The 21,763-nt window shown below is 35.2% G+C and overlaps 1 protein-coding gene across 1 annotated transcript in view; it reads right to left on the minus strand.

Moving 5' to 3' along the window:
* The window catches only part of LOC110463533 (palmitoyltransferase ZDHHC3-like), a 43,969-nt gene that overhangs the window by 19,535 nt on the left and 2,671 nt on the right, over nucleotides 1-21,763 (minus strand). The window contains exons 2-5 of the mRNA XM_021518184.1: nucleotides 20,371-20,725; nucleotides 19,564-19,688; nucleotides 17,164-17,260; nucleotides 16,274-16,355 (exon numbers count right to left, since the gene is read on the minus strand). Coding sequence (XP_021373859.1) covers nucleotides 16,274-16,355; nucleotides 17,164-17,260; nucleotides 19,564-19,688; nucleotides 20,371-20,725 — 659 coding nt within the window. The remainder of the gene's footprint in view (nucleotides 1-16,273; nucleotides 16,356-17,163; nucleotides 17,261-19,563; nucleotides 19,689-20,370; nucleotides 20,726-21,763) is intronic.

A 21,763-nucleotide genomic window follows, 5' to 3' on the forward strand; every position in this document is an offset into this window, starting at 1 on the left:
AATAACAAACTTTTTCTTCATACAAATTTGAAAATTTGATTACTGTGAAAGTGAAAATTTTCATGTTGTGGAAATTTCGCACATGTTTTTCAATTGTTGAGTAAATTAGCATGAAAATATCCACATGCAAATATGTATAATGTCAATGTTGTAGATATATATATATATAATATAATAAGAATTCAAGAACCATTACAAATACACAAATTTCCATATTGCGATTGGCGATATTACTAAAGAGTCCCAAGCAACATCATAAATTTCTACAAAAAGGAATTTTAATATATTCTTGTAAAAAATAACTGAATGTCACAAAAACCAGCAACATGATGAAAATTGTTTATCTTTGATCTTTTTCCCCTCTCAGTTGAAATTATGTCAGCATCAGTTGTCAGATGCAGTCGTGCTAATAATGAAATTTTTGAAAAGAATTATGCTGATTATACTCAAATTCAATTATGCTGATCAAATTACTTATGAACTCATTCACCCCTGAAATTTCATAATGAACTATTCCAACCTTTGAATTGAAGGAGTTCAAATGTGTCTTCAGGACTGAATGAGTTTGAAGTGTTTTGAAGACTGCCAAAAAAGAATTCATCAATACAGGTTTTGTGGGCATTTTAAAAATTTACATTACTCAAAACAATTATTAATTTCAAGGAGATTTCAAGTATTTCCCTAACACTTGAAACAGATTGAAAGGGCCATATATGAAGATGTTAAAACAATCGATGATTTCAAAAGCACTTCATACATATTTTAAAACAACATACTTTCAAAACATTCAAGGAATATTATGAATATTTTCCAAACACCTATCCTATGTGAACTTATCCGAATGGCCATTTGTCAAATTATGTCTCGAAGTCTGACTGGCCAGTAATTTATCATTCACTAGTCAGTGCTGATGTCCATCAGTGATATAGTCACATGTGACATATGTCCGATCTGTCATCCCATGGATGAATGGACATTGGCTATCGGAGAGGCTGACCATTATAAATTGTCCTAACTGACCAGACTGAGACCTTCCATACATCGTCACTTTACAATAATTTTCTGCACTGTTATAATAGTCCCAACATCAATACAGTCAATCTACCATGTTTTGATCTTTATGGGACCATAGGGAAAAATTTGAAACATTGAGACTTCGACTTATGAATGTTGAACTCCTTAGAATTCCTGTAAATATATACTGCATAAGACCAACTGTATTTCTGTTAAGGAGCGTAACACAAGGCAAGATATTCAATTTGAAATATATAAATATTGGATTTAATGTAAATTTTAGAAAAATATGTTTTATGTATTTATAATCGGTAGTTTGCATGTTCTCGCACAGGTGCGTGTGGTTATTTTACTTCAAATTATTAGTTGTAATTTTCAACGTTTACCTTATGATCGGCCCTTGATTTCATTTTGAAACAGCGAAAGAATTGACTCATAAAAGTTCCATTTATCAATGGACTATTAGTGGTATTATATATCAGGGGGAAAAATCTGGACTTTGCCCAAATTTTGACACATCGAGAAATTTGAATCTTCGAAGAGCGGATCATGGAAGTTTGACGGGTTTTTTCGTGCTTTGAAACCTGTGTAATGGTCTCTTAACATTTTTATATTTAAAAAATTTGGATAGTAACATTGGTAAAGTGTTTATTTGAAAGAATTATGGTCCCAAGAAGTTCAAACCCTGCAGCTGTTTTTTTTTTTACTATTTTCAAAAATACAAAAACTTTGAAAAAGTGCACTCTTGTAAAACACATCATGATTTGTATTAACTGGTATATAATTTGATTTATCAAGAGGGCTCAAGAAGGCAATCGTATTCCTGTGTACGTAGATGTTTTCCGAAATTTAGCCTTTGGTAATTTCATCAAGCTAAATTAAGCCAGCCAATCAAAATGTTTGACCCGTATGAACCTGCTCCCATTCTTCTGGTAAACTTTTCTTCCACCCCCATCCTGTGTATCTAGCTGTTTTATCGAACTTAATTAACACAATCCACTCTTCTTGATTACAAAGTTTTCACATGACTTGGACATACAATCAACATCGGAACGAAATCCATCAGTTTCCGAAAGAATCGTGTGCACAGCTTACAGCCAAATAAATCATATTTGGTCCAAGAAAAGTAGCATCATGCTTGGTCAGGCATAATATAGATGACAAACAATTTGAGCATAAACTACTGTATTCTTCGTTAGTAAAAGTGCCTTAGGTCCAGCAATAAGCTGCGACACACTTCCTACTTTTTGTCGTCCTTCAAGGCCCCTTCTGTTTTAAGCACTTGTAACAGGAAGCAATTTAAGCACTTGTAATAGGAAAGAGAGTATATATATAGCATCAGGGACCAAACCTTCTACCCCAGCTCCCGCCCCCGCCCCCCCNCTCTCCCCTTTTTAAATGTGTTCACCCTCGAATACCTGACGTACAACAATCCAGGTTCGAACTCTCTGTCACCACCAAGGCAGGGCGATCAACACCATTTGTAACAGAAAAGAGATTATAGTGTGTTTCCACCAGGGATCGAACCCACAAACCCCAGCTTCCCCAGTTGACGTGCTACCGATTGAGCTTAATGGAAATTATCTCCAGCACGAAGCTAGATGGCAACCATAATCCAATGTACAATTTAAATCTGCCACCAACTATTGACAGCATGTGAAAGTTGTTTTTTCAATTTCTACCATTTGGTTCTTAATTTTCTTCACCAATGTAAATTTAAGCTAGCTCCATTTGAAATACCTTGGTACTTAATTCAGGGGCAACAGTAGTGCTAAAAACTGTTTTTCAGGAAAATCCAGGTTTCAAAAACAAATTCCCCAAAAAACTTGTTTATGAATTGGCATCATTGGCCATATGAATTTGCATGTGGGGGTCAAAGTAAAATTATTTGAACAAACTAGGCCTAGCAAGTCCTGAAAAATATATTATACAGCCTATTAACTCATTAACCCCTGAAATTTCATTATGAACTATTCCAACCTTTGAACTGGAAGAGCTCAAATGTGTCTTCAGGGGTGAATGAGTTAACATCACAACAGTCCAAAATAACTGGATGTGTATCTGGTTTTTTTTATTTAAATTCATCATTTTTTTTCAAGTGAAAACTCTAAAACAGGTCCTTTTAAGTACCCCAATTTTTTTTTTAAATAAGGAAACTTGTATTAAAAAAACACCCATGAAAAGACCAAAAAGTGGTCTCTTAACTCAGGTGGTGTCTTTATAGAGCTTCACTTCACAAAGAAATAGCTAAAATCAGTCTCTCAACAAATGAATGTCTCTTATAAATGGAGGTTATATATATTAATTAATTTCACTTCACAAGGAAATCATTACAATGGAGAACATTAAAAAAATGGTCTCTCAACACAGTAAGGAACCACCTGTGTTAAGGGACCAGCAGGTTTGATCGACTATCTACTACAAAAAACAACTGCAAATAAGTTAAGCCAGCTAGCTATTCTGGTCAAAGTTCAGTAAACAGCATTCAGTACATCAGATGGCATATAGAATATCCATTCCATTAAACTGCGAGGGAAAAAATCTCCTGAAATGCTTTTCTTCATTTGAACTTTTTAAACAACACAAATATATATGATTATCCGGATATTTTTAGAAATTTACACCGATTTATCTTGTGAGAAATCTGTGCTTTAATTTGACACTAAAACACATTCACAATTACTAAAAAGCAAATTTCACTGACCTTGAATTTGAGAATAAATTGTATCATGCCAAATTGTAACCGAAATAAAATTCATTTCATTTCGGCATTTAGTATCACTGTCAGAATATAGCTAAGCATAATATTGATTTCTTTTTTCTAATTTTCGCCGTTAATGCCATTGTCAATCTTTTATTTTGAAATGATATCCGGCAAGTGATATTACCCGTAAATTGATAATCCTGCATGCAGGCTATATTGGGCTAGCAATAAATGCTTTCAACAGTCGCTCTCATGTGTAAGCCCCGAACAAGAGAAAATGGTGAAAAAACAAGGTCAAACAAAATTAACAATATCTTTCGACAGAAACTGGGTTATATTGGTGTGCCTAGAGCGGAGACCACACGTGACATCTCTGTAATTGAATACACCACAATAACAGATCCCTACCCGTGTATAGCTACGATATTAATTGTCCCCGAGAAAATTGATCATAAACAGTACCATTACCGTGAAATTTCCTGTGATTATTGCAACAAAATAAAACACCGAATTACTATTCACAATGCTTATTATTTCTTGATCCATCCCGGAAGCCGCGAAACACAAGGCAACATGGTGATCGTACCAGAAAAAAGCGTAAAGTTTTCAATTAAATCTGCAATGATGTATGATTCGGTGCGGATTAGGATTGCTTTATTTACAGCGGTTCTCTCTAGACGAAACTTAATTCTTTCGTATTGAAAAGTTGTGAGGTTTTATCATTTTTAACATTTTAATTAAGATATCAATTTCGAGTAACAGCATTCTAATGGAACTGTATGAGCTAGATGAATGCTATTAAAAGCTAACAAACCTAGAAATTAAAAATAACTTTGGGTTATTACAGACTAAATATATATTAATATTCCCACTGAAAGATAAATTGAAGTTAACGATCGTGCATAATGAAAATGTGTAGGAAGGATACATTTGTAGAACCTTTGCAATGTAACTTAATTAGCACATGAAGTAGATATATAAAAAAATGTTTTGGAAAAATGCATGCATACAATATCACTCCACAAGGTTTTTTTCGAATAATTCATATAGATAACAAGAGCAGTTGCAATTGCATACTTTTAAATATGTAACAAAGAAATGTCCGTCAAAAAAGATAGACAACAGAGTTTTGATGTACCTATGTAGCTGTACATGTGTGCGGTATAGTCTAGTGATATGACGCCGAGCTTGTAACCATAGGGTTGCGGGTTCGAGTCACGGCACGGCACTGTGATGTTTCTTTGAGCTAGATACTTTGCTCTGCTTGTTCCAGTCTACTCCGCTGTAAATGAGTACCTGGTTGAATTGGGCAGTGCTGGAATTGTAGAATGCTAGCTGTGAGCACCAGAATGGCAGCTCCAGCTGTATGCTCCTAAGAGAGTTGAGAAAGATATTGGCTGGTTGCCATGGCTCTATAACCACTGATAATAATTTGTGAACTCTTTGAGACAACTTACAAACTAGGTTGTGATAAAGCGGTATATAAGAATCTCAAATTATTATTATTACCTATACAAATTGCTTAAAACATATGATGAGACGAATGGATATCGATTGAAAGAAATTAATAACTGCACCAAATAGAAAACATACATATTACGATTTACTTATTAGTGAAAACTATGTGGATCACTTTAGATATAATTCTGTAGCAGATCACTTTAGATCTAATTCTGTAGCGAGACTGGGCTAGAGTTTATATCCCAATGCCCAAAGAGCTCGAGTCAGCTCAGTTGCTTATAGTTTTAGTCTGGGCCTGTTGTATTTTTTCATTCTGAACCCTGTTGTCTGTTGTAGATGGTAAGATCCCTTAATTATTTTGCTTATCTTATCTTTATCTTTTATTCCAAAAATGTTCCACGATTGCAAATTTTTCTTTACAGAAATTACATATATCAAATCTTTTAATAGTTCTAGAATAAACATGTTCGATGCACATGCAGTTTTTTGGCAGTCAAATAAAGAAATCTTTAATCATATAAATAATAAACACTCAGTTAATTTGACCGAAAATTCTATCATCCAGAGATTTCTCATCTTGATATTTATACCTTAATTTTTACTAGTCCATTTATTGTTTACAATACTTTTTGATTTTGACATGAGCTGTTGTAAAATTATTCATATTGATGTACAGAGACATCACATTTGGTTGTACAATATGTAAGATGACATAAGGTGAAGATAGGACATTTGTAAAAATTAGTGAAGTATGCAGACATATAGGTATAAATTTGTTAATTTCATGTGAAACACAACCACATAACTTCGAAATCTCTTGACTTCAATGTATTCTCTTTTTTTTATTTTTTTATTTTTTTTATAAAATTTAATTACAGCATTCGACTGACCCGCATGACATCCAGTGTGTAATAAACATCTAGCTCTTCTGTTTAATCCGATATAAAAGACAATCAAATGAAGAAATAGTTCTCGAAGTTTAAAGTTTCCTGGCCATGGAGAGGATCTCATTGCAAGATGTAAATGTCAACACAGCTGGTAGGGAGTAGACTTTAACACAATCAACTGAATAGTAAACATACATATATACGAAGAACTGCACTGACTTAATTATGTGCACTGTCTGAACCGCTCTCAGATGACCTTCACAGACACAAAGAACTCGCTGACTTTCCCATATAATAAAAACACTCAACACACTAAAAAAATAATCTGATCAAGTTGTCAGCTTATAAAGCAGTGGCAGATTTAGACTCATATGAATAATGTATATACATGTAAATCTTGCAAATACTTAATTTTACATTGACAGTGTTAATAGCAAGACTAAACTCCTCAACAGACATGCAATTCTCTTCTTCATGTTATATGCTACCTTGCAAAACAGGTTGTGCCTAAGACTTGTGTCAGAGATTTCTCCCCTGTTGGTCAAATTGGTTTCTCAAATGAAAAATTCTTGCTTCATTTTCGAGAAAATTTAAATGAAAACAAGATGAATGAATTGAGTCATATCATTAACTTCTTCAACTCCAAAAAAGTCTAGTTTTTTTTTTTTTTTCAAAAATGTTTTTTTTGAAGATATAGTCAATTGCAACAGAAAAGTTTCCATTGCTTATTACAGTACTCAACAATTTCTTGAAAGCTTGATAGAAATAATATTATTATCAAAAAACAAGAAATTGCATCATTTTTGGGGACATCATCACTTAATTTAAATCTCTAAAAGATACATATTGATTTCTAAAAACAACCAAACTTAATTTAGAAATCTATTTCATTGTAATCTGTCTTTTTGATTTGACAGATCTTATAAAATTAATAGATCTCTGAGGGAGAAACACATGTACTATACTTTTTTCCCAATCAGATTTTCAATTTTCATCTCAATAAAAATCGACGACTCCTTTAAAAAACATTATTTTGTAGCACCCTGGGGATGGTTTGGAACAGGCAAAAACAATCTTGAAAATCTAACGTGCGGCATCTCAAACAGGAGCAAAAAATTACAGAGCATTAAAAAACATGTTGTGGTTTAGGACATGTGGTAATAATTATCGCAATCTTTTAAACCACACTATGTTAGCAACGGTTCATAAAACAGCGCAAAAAAATCATCACAAGAAACAAGTGTTTTTAATCCCATTTTCGCATTTTAATGACATAATCTTTCAAGCTCTTATTATGATTGACGATAATAAAGACCGTTTTTGCCCTGTAACGCATCTAAATAACACTTCAATCAGAGCTTTGCCACTTAAAAGCGTGTGCCTGATCAAGACAAGAATTGGAGGCGATCTTCAGTCAATGTTTTATAATGCATGTTCAATCTAGTTCTACCATAATCACCAAATCAATGTCGCTTCGGAGATTTGAAGAAATTTAAAAAAAAAAAAAAAATCGTTTACACAATAAATTTATTTATTGAACATGTATAATGATCTAACCAAGACCAGTTATCACGGTGACAAGATCTTTGATTCCGTTAAAAGGCATACCAGACAAATCCGTAAGGGGCAGGAATGTCGGAACTTTGGGCTTCAGCTTATAATAGACTCAATGTTTTTCCAATTCAATCTGACAGTCAAATCACCGATAAAAACCTTTGTTTTAATTTCTCTATCCTTCTTCCATGACCCTTTGCAACCGGTTGTTCTAAAACTAGCCGTTTCAGCTCAACTCATTCACCCTTATGTCACATTTGAACCTTACCAAATCAAAGACTGGACAAGTCCAGTTTAAATATATAGGGGTGAAAGAATTAATAAATTCTAAGCACAAAACCTTCAAATCATTTTTTTTTTTATTATTTCTTTAAATCTATCAAATAATTACATTGTTTTATAATACTAAAACTATACTGTATGTAATTTGTGATTTGTGATTTTAAAATTAATGAAAAAATGCTTCATGAAAATCTTTGTGACTTTAGTTATGTTAAATCATTATGTCCTTGGTCCAATATTTCACGGCTTCCTAGTTAAACTTAACGAGTCTTAAATAAAAAATTAAATACTGATTTTTTTGCGAATATTTTTGAAAATTTTCAATTTTGTTTTGTATTAAAGGGACATCACGTGAATTAAGAGCCATATTCTTTTTAATGAATGTATGTATTGTATGCACTTCCACTTTTGTTACCTCGCTATCCCCACATTCATAGTCCGTTCCAAATGTCCAGTTTGACAACTTGAATTGTTCGGGAAAGCCCGGCTAAAAATAGTGCCGATAACGTCACCTGACTAGGCAGTAAACACAAGTGGTGCGAGCGCGATGAAACGGTTTCCATAGGGGCCCCCAGAGAGGGGCCGTTAGGCAACTGCAACTTCTTACCTCACTATGAAACAAAGTAATATGATTTCTAAGTCTGTATTCAAACTTATTGAACAGTAATTATTCATCATCAGAAGTTAATTGCACACTTGCCAATATTCAGAATTTAAATTTATTTATCTTTAAACATAATTGTTACCAATAAAATTGAACAAAGGATGGGGCACAAGGTTTTACAATTTATCACAGCCTTCTCCTGTCATACATTTACAATTATCGACCTATCTATCTATCCTATCTATCTATATATATGTTAAACTCCACAGAGACCAAAATGGCTTAATGCGGAGGGGAGTTAAATGTCAACAATGATAATACACCTTCCCTCAACCATGGGACAAACCTTTCTGTAAAAAGGAATATTCACGAGACGAATATCCCTTTTCAAATGTTTTCATAAAGTGCATATATGCTTTCTCAAATACACGTGTATATAAAAGAGAAACGTTTGTGAATATGTTTATTACATTGTACAACTCAATGTCTTTGGTCAATTTTTTTTCTAGACCATGCATATAAATTCATGTATACTCTCTTTCCCACTTTCACTGTCTCCATAGGCTAACACTTAGTAAGTCATATTAGCCATCACACACAATAAACTGTAAGGCAAAACCACTACGTGACAAATATGGAACGTGTTGAGATACTTGATAATTATATTTTTTTCAATACTTTACATAGATTAAAGTATTCTTGTAAATGGACACTTTTTTATGTTGAGACAACTTTTCTTTAACCAATTCATTTTTGTCCGAAACAGAAGCCGTAGTTATCAGCAGCACGTGTCATTTTTACAACGTAAACAAATGTTTTTTCCCGTTTTCATTATACGTATTCCGATTTTATCTGAAGTCGAAAATTAATTCTTTATATAGAAAAGGTTGTTACATGATCATACATTCTAAGTCAACATCATATGAAAACATGAACTGTTGAAAAATTACGATTTAAAAAAAAAATGTTATGCGATCCTATTTACTAGAAGTAGGTTCTCCTTCATCAGTTATTCATCCTCGCCCGTCATTTCGACATTTTTAATCTAGCTGCGATAATTGTACAGCTTTCTGACGAAGAGCATTTTCTTTTAAATATCGCGTCTTCGCGCCAGAGGAGGCCCGGTATTCATATTAGTACTAATTTAAGTCTTGCATGTAAAAACAAAACAAAATCCTTTAATTCTGCAATATAATTAAATCATACCATTTTACTGAACCCGGTAATATTATAAATTATGTAAATCTAATAGCGCACGTATCTCATTTGACCCCGAGTATACCAACAGAGGAAAGAACAGAATATGCCGTGGCCATCCGACAGTTATCCCTTGGAGGGCCTCATGGCAAAATCAAACTAACCAGTCACTTATCCCTTCCTTTCGCATAAACCACTGTATAATTATAGAAACACAAAGTAAACTCTCTCCGATACATGCCCATTAACATATTAAACTAAGTTCATCTGCGTTCAAACTCGGACAAAGATACTAGTTAGCGAGCTTAATAGTTTTAGATATGTATTCATATTAACAGCGCTAGCATTTCTATTTCTGTCGATTCAATTTCAGCTTAACCGGCTATCCGGAAGAATACATCCACCGTACTAATTGCTACGGCAGTTATTTTCTCCTTTGAATACTTCCCGCCTGTAATAATGATTCTGTAACGTACTCCTTGCACTATCTTTTGACCATTTGGCAACTTTTTGCTTCGTAGCTGACACAGTACAACACTTTTCTTTCGCTTACTTCACACGGCCAGTCATTTTGTTTACAAAGAAATGGTGTGCTATGCGCATGCGCTAGTAGAGGGAAATCCCTGAACAAAACGTTGGTCAGACAGGTAGAAATACTGATGATTATCTTAGATTTAATCATTTTTATGAATCTTTTTCAGCCAAATCCGATCGTTATTTTCCATAAGGAGTTTCACTTAATTGATATCTTCATGTAGTATTTGAAAAAAAAGACACAAAAAAGTTACTTCACCGTGATATATGCCCCTTTAGAATTATTTTGGCCACTAACACATATTTTTTTATACAAATTTCAATATTGTGGAAAACGTTCTCCTTCAAAAGATTTTACTGGTGTTTCGCTAAGCTAATGCATCTTAGCGGAATTTTGGCTCAATGTGTCATGCAATCTGAAATAACGTTTATTACAAAGGCACTGCATGACTTCAAGTAAAATTAATCACATTCAATTCCATTTTTTTTCTTTTCTTTGTATGATAACATTATTCAATATAAAAAAATGCTTTTTTTTTTCAAACTAATGTGTATTGTATCTTATTTGTATTAAAATACCTCAAAAGTAAATTATGGCATTTATACCTGAATGTCAGATAGGTACCATATTATGTTTTTTTCAATAAGCCTTTAGAGGTATCACATAAACTCTGACACAAAATCAGTAGGTGGGCTTATCACAAGACAATCAAAAAAACGTTTGCTGGCATTTCTAACGAACGGCAATAAATATGGATGGGCTTATTATAATTATCAGGCATTGGCTTAGTGTGCTGGATAAAATCAGCAATACATTTGTCTCATGTTTATTGTACTGTTTCTCCCGGTTTGCTGTTTATAATAGTTAAAGGGGCTGGTCGGGGAAAAAAATACATAATAAATGGGTCTAAATGCGTTCTCTGGCCTTCCACGGCAATATGATGGTCGAGTTCTGCTTGCAATGTCCAGTTTTGACCACTGAAATCTCGGGGAAGCCCCGCGTAAATTAAGTGTAGATCTATTTATGATATGTCACGTGGTTGTTTCGAAAGTGAGGCAGTGAAGATAACAACAATAGCAGGCCGTCATGTGCCATGTCGGACTCAACTAGCGGACAAGACAGCAATACTATACGTAAATATTAGTTTTAAAAGGTCATGTATGATGCAAGTGTAGTATATATATTTCTACCTATATGTTGTTGTTATTATAACGGTATTGATACCTCGTGCCTGTCATGACTTTTGCATGCATCTTTTTTTTTTGCCGCAATGTTTATATTTGGCCTTGTTGATGATGCGCATGCGGTAAAATTACATCACTGATCTGGGTCAATTGAGAGTTTTAGACTGTCAGGTGACGATTTAGGATTTCTTTAATATAATTATAATTTTACTCTTGGGGAGTGAATTTCAGCAAAATTTGAAACGGTATATTTCATAAGAAGGTATTTTAAACATTTGTATGCCATTTTAGCTGATACAACATTTTTTCCCCGACCAGCCCCTTTAAAGAATTAAACAAATGCTTTTTATATACATTGTTATAATGATCTAAAGATTCTGTGCTAACAGAGAACCTAGCGCTTTAATTGCCTAATTACCTGACATTAAAATAAATTAATCAGGCTTAACCCTTCCATCCCTTTGTAACTTTAATAGACTCTACCATGCATTGATCTGGATGAGTCCATTATGGTATTCAGTGGTGAAAGGGTTAATTAAGGAAAATGACTTCTTTTATAAATGAACCACTAATTTCCTTTTTACGGCCATATCCCTCTATCCCTATATGGAGGCCACAGCCTTCCTTTATACAACTAGAACACTGACAGGTCAGTAAGGGCCCCGTCTTGTGGCAATATATCCCCCATAGTCATCAAGAAGCAATCTGCCCATATAGCTGAGCTTGACGTTTGACATTTGGACTTTAAAATAAATCGCAAGGAAGCAAAATATGCATTTTACATGTGCTATGATGGGAGTCTTGTTTCCTTCCACCTCCATATTTGCTGGGCAAACAGAAATGTAAATACCGATGCAATATTAATTTGTGAGCTTTGATTTGTTTTATTTCACCTTATATACCTCCTACATCAAGAGCCAGGGTCAAAGTCCGAGATCCACTTTGTCTTTGACCTTTGGACCCAAATGACCTTGACCATTAACCTAGTGACCCTGAACTTTGATCAGTTGACTTATTCTTTAATTCCGACCAACTTTGCTTCTTAATATCATAACAAAATGTTCATCAGTGAAAAATACAAAACTTGACCTTGACCATTTGGACCCTGTAACCTGGACCTAAGGTCAGTTGACTCTGTGTTAAGTTCTGAACAACATTGCTTCATAATGTCATAACAAAATGTTCATCAGGGAAATGGTAAAAAATGTAACCTTGACCTTTGACCCAATGACCTTGACCTTTGGTCAGTTGACTCCTTGTTTAATTCTGATCAACTTTGCTTCATCATGTCATAACAAAATGGTTATCAGTGAAAAAATGCAAATTTGACCTTGACCTTCGAATCTGATGACCTTGACCTTTGACCTCGACTTTTTACCTCAGTGTGTCTCTTTGTTTGATTCCGAACAACTTCGCTTCATAATGTCATAGTGAAATGTTCACCAGTGAAAAGCTACAAAATTTGACCTTGACCCCTGACCCGATGACCGTGACCTTTGGTCAGTTGACTCTTTGTGTAATTCTGAACAACTTTGCTTCATGATGTCATAACAAAATGTTCATCAGTGAAAAGATGTTAAATTTGACCTTGACCGTTGAACCTAATGACCTTGACCTTTGACCTTGATTTCATATCAAGCTTGGTTAAAATCCATCTAGCCTTGCAGTTTTTACAGGAACATTTGCGGAACAGCAGACTATGATGTGAATGCCATGCCGCACGCATTTTGATTTCCAGGGGTTACGATCACCTACGCTCTGACGATTTCCAGGGGTTACGATCACCTACGCCCCGACGATTTCCAGGGGTTACGATCAACGAGGCCCCGACGATTGCAAGGGGTAAGGACCACCTACGCCCCGATGATTTCCAGGAGTTACGATCACCTACGCCCCGATGATTTCTGGGGGATACGATCAACTACGCTCTGACGATTTCCAGGGGTTACGATCACCTACGCTCTGATGATTTCCAGGGGTTACGATCACCTACGCCCCGATGATTTCCGGGGGATACGATCACCTACGCGCCAACGATTTCCAGGGGTTACGATCACCTACGCTCTGATGATTTCCAGGGGTTACGATCACCTACGCTCTGATGATTTCCAGGGGTTACAATCACCTACGCCCCGACGATTTCCAGGGGATACGATCACCTACGCTCTGACGATTTCCAGGGGTTACAATCAACTACACCCCGACGATTTCCAGGGGTTACGATCCCCTACGCTCTCAGAGCGTAGTTGATCGTAACCCCTGGAAATCGAGGATGTGCCGCATTATAAACTCACCTATCTTTTGTCCAGAAACATTATAAATGATACACGTTAGATACTGGTAACTATGTGATATGATTAGGAAACTGAGGATATAAATAGTTAATAATGAATAAAGAATCCCCGTTCCACTGCACTGTGGTTTTTCTTATATACAGTTACCTCCCCTTAACTTCCTTTCAGTTATTACTGTAGCAGTATTGTGCTAGGACACTTCCGTCGACCAGGTAGCTCAATTTGTAAGAGAGATTGTATAACAATTTGAACTCCATGGTTAGAACCCAGGTCCTGTTAACTGATTATTTTACATTCAGAACACTGATATTGATTATATTTTATTTATTTCATGTTTATTATTTCTCATAAAAGTACCGCAAGGTATGGTTTTCTTCAGAAATGATTTATAAAATCAATAGAGCCACGGGAAAAAAAAGTTTCCTGAGCTTTTTTCAAGTTTTTTGGCAGAGGTATGGGGATACTTAGCCCTTTCACCCCTACACAACTTGAGTAGACTCCCCCATGCATTGATCTGGTTGAGTCCATTTTGGTCTACAGTGGTGAAAGGGTTAAACAACCACTGCATCAAAGATATTGGAAGAGAGACAACTCTTATGTGACCCAGAATTCACTTTGCTTGTTGTTCCTTCGGTCATAACAACATCTGAACAAGATTTAGGCAACAGAAAGTCAGTATATTTAATATAAATTACTACTTCAGCAGCTCAAACATATTTTGAAAATATGATTTTTTTTAAACAGTTCTTTTTTCAGAACATTGAAAGTCAAGGCAGAGGTTTGGCACCAATATGAAAATCCTGAGGGGTTCAGAACTTCCCTGTCCTTTACCCCTGGGCATGAAAGAGGTTTTTGTGTTCATTCCAATCACCTGAATTAGCTCAGAAACAAAAACAAAAGGGTATAGCAATTTCTGCATCGTGGCATATCAAAATGTTTCCGAATTTGTAACATCATGCACATGAAATTTGGTGTTGGATAGAAATTTCTTACATCCCTTCCTTACCCTTGACAGTCCTGTCATACATACAAAGAAATGAGAGAATGTAGGACTCTTTCATGCCCAGGGGTGTAGGATAGAGAAATTTGGTGTTGGATAGAAATTTCTTACATCCCTTCCTTACCCTGGACAGTCCTGTCATACATACAAAGGAATGAGAGAATATAGGGCTCTTTCATGCCCAGGGGTGTAGGATAGAGAAATTTGGTGTTGGATAGAAATTTCTTACATCCCTTCCTTACCCTGGACAGTCCTGTCATACATACACAGGAATGAGAGAATATAGGACTCTTTCATGCCCAGGGGTGTAGGATAGAGAAATTTGGTAAAACCTGAGTCTTAGTGTGGGAGGAAACCGGAGTACCCGGAGAAAACCCACGTGGTCGGGCAGGTGACCCCAATTTTTTCATGTCCGATCGGGGAATCGAACCCCGGCCGCCTTGGTGAAAGGCAAGTGCGCCATCCATGGACCATCTGACCACCCAATCTACACTTCTACCCAACAGGGTGACTTCTGGCAACGTGTAAACACAGGTCCCTAATAAGTATGCAGTTCTTCAAATGGGGTTGCAGGTTACAAGAGTATCATTTATAGAGAGGTCTGAGAGTTTCCCCCAGGAGTATTCAGTTCTTTTAAAACATCACAGGGATAATTTCCCATGTTCTGAATAGATGCTTCTTCAGGTTTGATAAGACAAGAAAAACTATCCTTTTTTTTAATAAATGTATTTAAAACATTCTTTAAATATGCAAAATAATGAAGTTAAGGTTAAATTTGTCATCACTTGTATTTTTATTCAGTATTATTAGAGTATATATATATAATAACAAAACTATAAATCAATGAGGAATTTCAATACCATTTTCGCAAATAAAGGAACATATCTATTATTAATCCACTAGCTTTTTTTTTAACAAGATTGAAATACAGTCAAACTTTGTTGTTTCGAACTTTGCAGGACCACCGGAAAAATTTGAAACATCTAGAATTTGATTCACGAATGTTGAACTACCCACATCCTTGAGATACTCTATATATATACTGCATAAGTCCGAAAGTGATTGTTATCAAAGTGATGGAACACAATGGAAGAAATATAATTTTGAATCTATAAATATTGCATTTAAAGTAGTTAGAATTTTATTTTTACATATTCATGTATTCATATATGTAGTTTGCATGTTAAGGTGTTAAAATTACATTTCAATGTCCTCGTTCGTGTAACTGTTTTACTTCAATTTATTAGTTGTATTTATCAATGTTATCATAACGATCAGACCTAGATTATAGTTCGAAAACTGCAAGAAATTTCAACTCATAAAAGTTTGATTTCTAAATGGAATATCAGAAGTATCATATAATAAGGAAACAATTCTGACATTGCCGCAAGTTTCGAAAAATCAAGATATTCGAATCTTCGAATTTCAATTTATGGAAGCCTGATCATGACCAATGCATACACAAAAGTTCTTATGAAAGCCTGGGTATTTTTTTTACGTACGCTAGCTCTTACATGATCTACTCAAAGTGACTACATAACATCGTGCAATACTTACGTTTCCACTCCTTCCCGACACACATGATGAAATGGGTGATGGACATGTACAGGGCGTGACATGATATGATACATACATACATCTGAAATAGAGGAGAAAGACCTACAGTAACTTACTTCAGTATGCAGTGTAATGCTTACAAACTGGAACTTGGGTGTTAGATGTATCAGTATCACTAACACAAAAAAAGTTTGAGTCAAAGTTTGAAAGTTTTAAATCAAATAAAATGCTGTTTAACAGTCATGATTTCATGTTTATTTACCTTAAAGCTTTATTCCATCCTTGAAATTTCATGGGTTTCACTAAAAACTTACACTATCTGAACCACTGGAAAAAAATGTCATGACAAATTTGAAGGCTCTCACTTCGCTATATGATTGGGTTCGGGTAAAAAAAAAAACCTGACCGATCGCCAGGCCGAAACCTGTTCTTTGAAGATAACAGAGGAATGAAACCCAACTTCAAAGCCAGTTGATTTAACCGTTACACAGTCACGATATTTGTCATCTGACAAGGTGGGGCACATACAGAGCCCTCAATTTTGCCATGACATGCATATGTATCCAAGGTGTGCAGATCTAGAGAACATAAGTGAATGAAACACCTGAAATTTTGAGGATACTTTAATTCTGCTGAAGAGTCCCAGACTTCTACATTAGTTTTAACTAACACAGCCAATGATTCATTGATTTTACACAGATCAGATCAGCCAATCATATTACAAGTAAATCTATCATAAACAGCTTCACCCTAGGTATTCAATTTGCATTTGCTGGTTTGAAATGATCACCTCATAATGAACCTGATCAAAACAGAAAATTGCTCTCTTTAAAAATAATATGCCAAAGCAAAATGAAACATAATAATTATTTTTAAATGATTCTACTTACTGTAAATAGTACAAAAAATTTTTGGTTCTTTTCTCCCACACAATTATTGACCCAGGGACAGTGGTGATCCATCTTCCTTATACACCTCTGACAGACACTGTAAAAACAACGAACATTAATTATACAGACATTAATTAACTTGGCGGGTTTTGTTGGGTTTTTTCTGTTTTTTTATTAATTCCAGACATATCATACACATGAGGATGGAAAACGTCAGCTACATTAATTAACTGACATTAATTAACTGTTGACCAACAGAATTGAATGGAAGTACCAACTGAGCACTCAAAGGCAAAATTATGCAAAGATGGTTAATTAGAATATCATAAATTTAATTGAGCAGTCTTGGCTCAAGGGTCCCAGCTGTACCACTGCCAAAAACTATAACTAAGTATACATATTAGAAACTTATTTTCCCAGAATGTCTATAGCTTTGATAAATCATTTCTGAAATTAACTCATTCACCCCTGAAATTTCATAATGAACTATTCTTACCATTGAATTGGAAGAGTTTAAATGTGTCTTCAGGGGTGAATGAGTTAAAATCATACCTTGTGGGACTTCTATGAAAACATAATAATATAAAGATAAAATAAACCAAATATATTCAAGAACAGTGTTTCCAGTGGACATGTAAATATAAACTCAGAGTGCATGGCCCTACAATGATTTGAACCCTTGACCTCTGATGATTATTAAAGTGTCGCCATAACCGAGCTATACCTGGTAACTGGTCAACAGTCAAAATGCCTTTGTGTAATCGCACCTTAATTATTAAATCTAAAACCAAATGAAGGGGAGGTTACACTGTATACACATAAAAAACCACAGTGGAATATCTAGGACCCTTTTGCGTATCCGGTTCAACCGGTTTGTCTATTTTTAAATGTAACATTTTCAGGTTTAAATCCTGGCAGATCTGCAAATGTGTATGCAGGCCTTGCAAGGCTTGGTCAAGACTCGCCTGAAATCAGCATCAAATTACCTAGGTCTGACCTTATATCATAAACGAACAACTCTGGTCCAACCAGTTCAACCACTTCGATCGCGATAAATGAATGTGGCCCTAGTGTTTTGTCTACAGTGGGACAGGGATCTCATTATTTGGTAGAAAAATGAGTTGGAAAAATATGCAAATTATTTTCACAATCTAATGTTTTACATGTGTTAATACATAAATTAATACTATATAAATATACAAGAGCTGTAGGAGCTAGAACAGCATAGGTAGTCTATTGAAATTATTTTTGTAAAAAGTGCTATTATCCCTTTCACCCCTATGTAACTTTACAAAATGTAGTAGACTCTACCGTGTATTGATATGGATGAGTCCATTATGGTCTACAGTGGTGAAAGGGTTAAATAGTTATTGGGCCATTACAGGATGTCCCATATTAGATAATAGATCAGGAAACTAGAACTACATTGCCGATGGCTCACTCCCGCTATCCCCCCTAAAGTAACCCCTAACACACACCCCATCCCGATAACCATATGCAAAAATAAATTACTGTAAAAGGTTGTGTTTAGTTTGATATGCATAAAGACTATATCAAAAAAAAAATTACCCCCATGACTCCACCCCTCTGGCCTCGTCCCTAGGGGTCATGTCAAAATTCTGAAAGTTTGGTGCACTTCCCCATACATATATCTACCATGTCTAAAAGTTTCAAGTTCCTACTTCAAACAGTGTTGAAAAAGTTATTTTACCCCTTATCCCTCAAGTACACCTCCCCCTCCCTTACACCATATGTTAAAATAAATTGCTTTAAAATGTAGAACTCATGATAATGTTTAATTTGATTTGCTATAGGTCTCTATTTTTATTTTCTTCCCTCTTTTTTTAAATATTTGAACCCTGAGAGTCATATCAATAATCCAAAAGTGTTGGGCACTCCTCCATAGATATATCTACCATGTCTAAAAGTTTCAAGTTCTTCTTAATAATAATAATTTGAGGTTCTTATATACCGCTTTATCACAACCTAGTTCGTAGGTCGTCTCAAAGCGGTTCACAAACTATCAACCGTGGTTATAGGGCCTTTGCAACCAGCCAATATATTTCTCAACTCCCTGGGGAGCATACAGCCGGAGCTGCCATATCGGCGCCAACAGCTAGCATTCAACAATTCTAGCACTGCCCAATTCAACCATGTACTCATTTACAGCTGAGTAGACTGGAACAAGCAGAGTAAAGTATGCTGTGCCGTGACTCGAACATGCAACCCTTCGGTCACGAGCCTGGCGTCCTACCACTAGACTACCGTGCCTCCTACATTTTCTTACCTTCTTCACACATTGTAGAAGCAGGTATTTTACCCCTTATCCCTCAAGTCGCGGGCAATACATTTTTTTTAAATGTGATAGACACCACAACACAGTCACATATATGCCAATACCTGCAGTGGTGAGCTCTCTCTGGTTTGATGCTGACACACTTTGGACATTTAAATATCACCTGTCCATCTTCTAAATGCATTCTCTGTATGTTTTCTTTGGTGGCATTTCCTTTGGGAACAGCACCCTTAAACAAAATAGCGAAAAACCTTAGGGCTGCGTCTTTATTTATCTAAAATTGATAAATCACATACTTTTACTTGCAAGCCTGTTTGTGGCCAATTAGGATTTTAAGAGTCGAATGTGTTAAATATTTATACATCTAGCACTTTCAATTACTTCACGCTGATCAAGATATATTGTTTCAATTACAGTATACTGTGGAAATTTTGACAGTGAATATTTAGTACACAGCATATTATCCTATTTACGTATGAAAGGCAACGAATTTTGTATTACCACTCAGGGAATATAGATTTTTGTCCAGTGAAGGGCCATGCAATACTTGACTGAGCAAAAGTTTCCTGGTAGACAATAATTCAAGAAGATTCAGACGCAACTATTTTCTTCCATGAATCTTTATGTCTTTAGAGAGTTTTTAATATAAGTAAACAATCAATGAATTCAGGAATGAAACCGAAAGCTCACAAAAAAACTTAACACATTTACCAACAGGCCATTAATCATGTATATAACTTAATAAATGACCAAGAAATGAACAGCAAAACCTATTATTTTCCTATTAAAATTGTTAAAATCTATATTAACCATTACAAATCCTAATAATGATTTTTTCATGGCCATAACAAATAATTACCGGTACATACGGAAAGTATTTTAATTGGAAAATTTCGATCATGAATACTTACTGGATCTGACAGCATGGTCCGAACATGCGAGGCAATAGCTAAGAAGGCAAAGAACTGAAATATAACTCCATTGAAAAGGCTCCATTCTATGTTGGGATTATACCACAACATGACAAAAATCACAACATATTCAGCATACAGGATCAGAAGCCATGTGATAATGGCGCAAACCCAGCCACAGATGTCTCTGACGCACCATGCACGTTTACAGGTGAACAGCCACGCAAGGCGGAACCGTTTACAGATCGGTCCACAGTCCACTATCGTAACCCCATCCTCTACTGGGCCTTTGTGTTTGGATTTAAGGGTCTTCACAACTGGTCCTTTGGGACGTTCCTGTTCTTCTCGATTTTCCCTAAAAGGAAAGAATTAAGACAAAAGTTAAACAAGGAGAAAACAGAACCATTTTGCATTAATTTATGTTCAGTACTAGCCATTTGAGCTGAAGGGAAATTCTCTTTTGGAACTCAATCATTATGGTACTGAGATGTTCTGGTACTTGCTTAACGTGTTTTGGTACTTCCAAAAGTTTTCATTCCTATTTGTGTTCAAAACAAACTTAGCCTTTATCTCTCACCACCAAACTAATGAATCTTATTCCAAACTTCCAAAATTTGTTTTGATATGCATAACTGGTAAGGTAGCAGTGTACAGTAGCATACGATGGCCATGGGTGATATTTTTATACAATGAATAACCCCTGTAATATAACATGTATCAACATTTTAAAAAAAATCAGCACTAAAATTGGCATGTACATGATTTAGTAGACTATGTGGGCTTCATAATTTAAAAAAAAAAAAAATGGTTTGAGACTTCAGTTTTGGGCATTTACAAATCTGTGTCTACACAACAAAAGCTAGCTGTTCATGTAGTCTATTTATGTTCTCAGCCTATGTGTAAATATTGTGAAAAATCCACTGGAATGACCTTTGCTTAAAGGCGAGTATTTCTGTTACCGAGTAGGCGGTTTTTAATTTCAGACGGGTTTTAAGAAAAAAAATACTACTTGCGGGGGTCAAATTTTGGGTTAAAAATCATGTTTTTTTGCATATTTTGGTGTTTTTTGATGTGGTAACCATGGTTTTCACAAGTCCCAAATCTGGGGAAAACAGCTTTTGAAAAAAAAATCAGTCTTCTATACAAAATGAAATCAAAATGTAGTTTATAAATATGTATATATATGTAGGTGTGTTGTGCAGTTTGAATTCACTATCCATGTTTATCCGAGACATGTCCTTTATTTTTAGGGTCAAGCCATTTTTACTATACACTGCTACCTTAGGCTTTGGCACTTGGACTCGAATTTTGATTTGCTTTAATTTGTTTACTTTTTGTTTCCTCTGCTGCTGATTTATGTTTTAAGATTTAATAAATTTGCTGAACTATTCGA

Source organism: Mizuhopecten yessoensis, unplaced genomic scaffold, assembly GCF_002113885.1.
Source record: "Mizuhopecten yessoensis strain PY_sf001 unplaced genomic scaffold, ASM211388v2 scaffold1511, whole genome shotgun sequence".
Taxonomy (NCBI): domain Eukaryota; kingdom Metazoa; phylum Mollusca; class Bivalvia; order Pectinida; family Pectinidae; genus Mizuhopecten; species Mizuhopecten yessoensis.